General features: G+C 35.0%; 1 protein-coding gene across 1 annotated transcript in view; it reads left to right on the plus strand.

Moving 5' to 3' along the window:
- The window catches only part of GFRAL (GDNF family receptor alpha like), a 67354-nt gene extending 62923 nt beyond the window's left edge, over positions 1-4431 (plus strand). Inside the window, exons 7-9 of the mRNA XM_025890380.1 lie at positions 1532-1627; positions 1727-1799; positions 4359-4431. Coding sequence (XP_025746165.1) covers positions 1532-1627; positions 1727-1799; positions 4359-4431 — 242 coding nt within the window. The remainder of the gene's footprint in view (positions 1-1531; positions 1628-1726; positions 1800-4358) is intronic.
- Positions 4432-6000: the final 1569 nt, after the last annotated feature.

Consider the following 6000-nt stretch of genomic DNA (forward strand, 5'->3'; position numbering starts at 1 on the left):
ATGATAACCCAATATGTAAGGCGGGGATTAAAAAATCTTGAACTAAAACATCTTCACCGTATTAGAGTTCAAACTCCTCAAAAAATGGGTTTTCTAATAACAAAATCCTCCCTTTTCTACCTCTTATGTTGGGCTCCTTCTCTTGGACCCATACTGAGAGCTCTGTGCTTTCTGCTGATTATTCCTGGGACCTCAAATCTTGGCTTCCAAGCAGTTGGCTTGTGGACAGCAACCCTCAGTGGAGAGAGGACTGGATGGGACTCTTGGTAATATGTCTTCCCATCTCCCTTCCTCCTCGGAGCCTCTTGTCAGTAATTCTCATCAGATGTATGATTCCACCATTTGATGCACTCATTTCTACAAACAACAGTCTACTCAGACTTCCAGGTCTCAAAGTATACGAAACGGTCAGAGTGGACAGCCAGTCTCGTAAGGGGAAATTTGATCTCATCTCCCTCACCCTTCTTTAAAGATTCTGATCCTACCTGAATCTTCATCAAAGAAGCTGGTTATTGGGCTGTTGGTGTATTTAACATTCATGTCTTTGTTGAATCAAATCAAAACTAGGGGTGAGTTCACTTCAAAGTTATCAGTGAATGTCACAGAAAATGGATCTGTTAATTAATCTTAAGGATCCCATCTTTTTGTCTTGTGAGTTGTGAAGGGAGGTAGAAATGTGTTTAGCAAAGTGTTGCCACAAAGACTAGGGCCATAGAATGGCTTTTCCACAAGTGTGACACTTTCCCATAAGTGTGACCAAAACTAAGTTAACAATAATAGAAAGGAAAGGGATATACAAGAGACCGAGTAGGGAAATAAGGAAAGCTGGATGTTGAAGTCTGAGTGGAGGGGTAAACAGAGTGATTGCTTTAGGGACTCAAGAAGAATTCATAAATACAGGGGCACCTGGGTGGCTCAGTCGGTTAAGCGTCTGCCTTCGGCTCAGGTCATGATCCCAGGGTCCTGGGATCGAGCCCCACATCAGGCTCCCTGCTCAGTTGAGACTCTGCTTCTCCCTCTCACTCTCCCTGTGCTCTCTCTCTCTCTCTCTCTCTCTCTTTCTCAAATAAATAAGTAATTTTTTAAAGGATTCATAAATCCAAAGAGTCTTAGGGAAATGAGATATTGTTAAAAACATATTGAAACAATCACTCTTGTAGAAAAAAAAAAGGAATCTTTTTAATATCACAATGGGTAGTTTCAAGTTGATGATTTATTCCCCCTCTGGTCTATATATAAGGTGCCATGAACTGTCATAAAGTATAATCTACTTTCTTAATCATGGTTTGGGACAAAAAAACAAAAACAAACAGTTTCTATAAAGAAATTATCTGATTAAAAGGTGGGGAAAAAACTGTTAAAATATAAGGAAAGTGCTCCTGCTTTCATCCTCATCTATCAGATTTTATTAAGATAGGGTCAGAAATAAATTGCTGCCTTGTAATATAATATAAAGCAAATTACAACCCATGGGAAAAAGTAATGTATGACTTTTAAATACCGTAATCTCATTGTCATTACTTTCTTTCAGATTATCCGACCCTGTCTAATGTCAGAGGCATAGCATTGCATAAAGGAAAACCTGCAAAGGAGAGAACTCTAAGTGGATTTCATTCCCCTTTCAATGGTGAGTTAAAAATCTATCCTCTATATTTACTACTTATTCTCCCTAAAAAAAAAAGCCAGTAATTTGTTGTTGTTGTTGTTTTTAATCTTTTGTTTCTAGGAGAAGTAATCTATGCTGTCATGTGCATGACAGTCACCTGTGGAATCCTTCTCCTGGTTATGCTCAAGTTGAGGTAACTGGATACAACTCAGAAGGGAAAAGCTGGAACAGAATGGGCCTAGTTAAAGCACATTTCACAAAGGCACACCTTACAAAGGGCCTGAGAATGAAAGCTTCTCCGTTAAGACATACTAAATCATTTTTTAATGTGGGATAGGTCCATGGAAACATTACTCTAAGTCTTCAGATGCAAGAGAAATGTGATCAGGGAGATTTTTTTTATGTTGCATTTTACCAGCACATGTGCATTGTTCCCCCCAATTAAACTGTTATCAATCTTTCCCCTGGTTTTCCTACAAAATCCAAGTTGAACTTTGCTGCATTCCTCATTCAAATCATTTGCAGAATTCATCCGCTTACATAATGGAGCTGTTGTGGACTTCATACAGTTTATCTGAAGATTTCCTCTTTACTCTAATTTCTTATATACTAATAAACTGTGTTCATGTTTTAATATACAATTATTAAAAGAGACATTTAATGAGGCCTCACAGGGTACCCTTAGAAACACTTATTACTATTTCCTGACATTAATTCACTCTTTCCAAATCTTTTTCCTTGGCTGCCCTCATTGCTGGAATGCAGTAATACTCCAGCAAACATGTGAGACTTACATTAGAGATATATCAATCTCTAGACTTCTAAATGTCCAGGACCTAAAATCTTTCCACTTATTTAACATTGACAAATAGATATAAAATGTTGTGGATTTTCTTAACTTTCATTTAAAAACCCTCACATTTATAAATCAGTGATGTTCATTTTCTTATTCATTATACATGTGTGTATATTTTTGTATAATCTGAGTATCATGCAATGAAGAAATACATATGTTTGCATATATACATTTTTATCATGTATATGCACACACACATAAAATATATTTGTCAGTAAGTTTAGGCCTAGAGAAGATCACTGGAAATAGACATTTCTCTTGTGGCATTCACGGAGGAGGACTCAGTGCACTACCCAATGCATGTACACTGATTACTCCTCCAGAAATCTCTCACTTTAAGGCAGATAAAATGAAAGACTTAAGTGGGGAGACATATGGCGATACCAAGAGGTAAGGCACTTGATGAGTCTACACTCTGCCTAAAGAGTTTCAAATATATTTATTGTTAAATGCAATGTCTACTTATCTACTTGTTGGATCCCACCTCAAAGCATTGAATTTGGTGCTCACCAACACCAGTACCCAAACAAACTGCTTTTCTCCGAGGCCTTAAAAGCTGTATCTGTATGAGAAGATGTTCCTTGGATTCCATAATACAGTTTAAAGGCTAAATAATTAGCATCAATTTCTAAGGGGGAAAACAGCATTGTAATTTATTAAACTTGACTTTATTTTGTTTAAAATATTTGAGAGCACTGTTCAGTTACTGGACCTGCCTACATATTCCATTATAGATGTATCATTTCAGATTGACACAGATGGTTTGCTAGTCTAGCAAAAATCTTATTTTAATGGCTCTGAATCTTTATTTCTTAGGCACACATAAGGTATAAAGTTCATATCTACCACACAGGCCAGTGGGTTTTTACAGATTACTGTTGTACCACAGATAAATAAGGTGTTGCCTTTCAAAATCCCCTGTGTGTCTGGTGTAAGTTCACCTCCTTTCTCATCTGCATAGAAAAGCCTATCCCTTTATTGGATGACAGTGTGAGTGTTTTAGACAAAAATCTTGAATTTGATGTTTATTTTAAGGCAAATCATTCATACTATTAAGTACACCACATGTAGTTACAAATTATTTTCCATACAATTTAAAATGAATCCTTACCCATAATCTGAAAGATCCAGAAAGTAAATGATCTAGGCTTAAGTAAATGACAAAATTACAAGCCATCATGGAAAGAACAAAACAAACAAAAGCATCAGTAACAACAAAACCCATGTTACCCTAGGGATGACCAGCGCCTCCTTAATGAAAGAAGGCTAGTTGACACTTTAGGCATTGTGAATACCTTTCTGTAATACAGGTTAACATTTTTACATTTGTTTCATGTTATGCAAAATTAAAACAACCCTAAATCTTCAGAGAAATTTGCAGAGAATCCAATAATTTAAAACTTAAATATTGAGGCACCAGGGCACCTGGGTGGCTAGTCAGTTAAACATCTGACTCTTGATTTCAGCTTAGGTAATGATCTCAGGATCATGAGATCAAGCCCAGCTTAGGTTCCCTGCTCAGTGGGGAACCTGCTTCTCTCCTTCACCCTCTCCCGTTTCCCCTCCCCCCTTCTCTTTCTAAAATAAATAAATAAAATAAATAAATAATAAATAATAAATAAATTTTAATTGTTAAGTAAGTCTTAAATAATTTAAAACTTAAATGTAACTTAAAAGACTCTTAAAAAAATGATTCCTTGGAAATCACAGTTAAATGCATACTTCTTAGAAAGACCGTAGAATATGTGACAATTTAAACTTTACATTCAAGAACTTGATTATATTTTTTCTCCAGGCACAGAATCCATCCAAAAATATAAGCACATAAAATCTCATTTGTAAAATCATTAAAATGGCATGTTGTTAACTTTTACTTTTACTTTTACTTTTATATAGAACTTCCAGGATATCAAGTCAAACAAGAGATCATTCTCCAATCCAAATACCTGGAGGACTCATGATTCATTAAGAGTCACGGATCATTAACAATCACTTTCTTTACAGGAAAGCTTTGTAGCCTGTCAACAGAATATTCTGTCTGCCATCAGTAAGGAAAATGTGAAGATGGATCTAATGATATTGGATCATTAAGTATAATAATGTAAGAAATAGTAATAATGGCATGATGTTAGATTTATTTTTTTCTTAAGAAAGTATTCAAGTAAAAATGTATGTGGTATCTTCTACGACACTGGTAGAAAATTAAAGTCTCCCTTGAAGGCAAAATGTGTTAACCCAAGTTACAGTCTGCATGATTTGTTTCATGATAAATTTGAATCTATATAATAGTAATTAGTTGCATCAAAATATGATATATTATGGTTAGCAGGGTTTATTTTTCCTGATCAATTTTATAAATTCCCACTGACTTGCCAAAAGGAAAATGCTAATAGGAATATCCAGTATAATTTATTTGTGTATTGTTGTCTATTTTCAAATCATTAGCTACATCATTAGCATTGACTTTAAGTGACTTTAAGTTCCTAAGTATATTTGGCTAGATGATTAGTCTTAAATATCAGAAATTAGATCTTTGGTTTTTGTAATTTAAATACTGTTGAATTTCACTTTTTAAACTTGTTGTCTTTATTTCATACCTATAGAAATGTAGAGCAACACATTATCTGAAAAACTCAATGTGCATTTTAATAATGACATACTTGTGAATTTAATTTTTTCTATGCTAATTACTATGAACTCATGCAATAATAAACTAACACTCTAATTATTATATTCTGTATTGTTTCCATATGTTACTTTTGGCCTGATTTGACACCAGAGTACAACTGTGATTAGAAAATTGTGAAAAAGATGTTAGTTTAGTTTTTGATACATATATGCTTTTCACCTGTCTGCAATCATATTAGTACCCACTGCTAAGAATACATATGAGGTTTTTATTACCTACGGTGGCACAGGAATACAAACATTCAATAAACTGAGTATGCTAATAAATAGTGATACATTTACATTTAAAGGTCAAATACTTTCTGTCTAGTCTCATATCTATTGCTGTTTACGGTTTCAGATTAAATCATCTATATTAAATTAAATTTGAAGTTACCATTTGGCTATGTTTACTCAAAGTAACTGAAAAAGCCATCCGTTATCTTTTAAAACAGGGAAGAATGATTTGGGGAGTCAGAAATCTCCCTCAAGAAGTTCTATATATTCCAGCGTCTGTTAGCTCCCTGTTATGTGAAGAGAATATAGGCACTTCTCTCTCCAAATCCCTGCTATTTAACATGGGCTTGCTAATGTCCAGGAAACATAGATTGTCTCTGGAAAACTGAGGAAAGAAGTCAGGTTGCGTATTGTTTGTGTCGAGCAGGGAAGGGGAGAAGAGTGTGAAACAGATGATGCCCTTTAAAAACAGAATCTTATATCTTAGGCCAGCAAGAATGAATAGGCCGTTTGGGCAGAATTTCAGAAGCAGGAATCCACATGCAGCATTTAGAGAACTTTAAAGAATCAGCTGTCCCTGGACAGGGAGTCTAAATTGAGAAAATATGGGACATAAAACTGACAAACATTAGGG

The sequence above is a fragment of the Callorhinus ursinus genome, unplaced genomic scaffold (genome assembly GCF_003265705.2).
Source record: "Callorhinus ursinus isolate GAN/ISIS: 27379988/994484 unplaced genomic scaffold, GSC_fseal_2.0 scaffold22, whole genome shotgun sequence".
In the NCBI taxonomy this organism is placed as follows: Eukaryota; Metazoa; Chordata; class Mammalia; order Carnivora; family Otariidae; genus Callorhinus; species Callorhinus ursinus.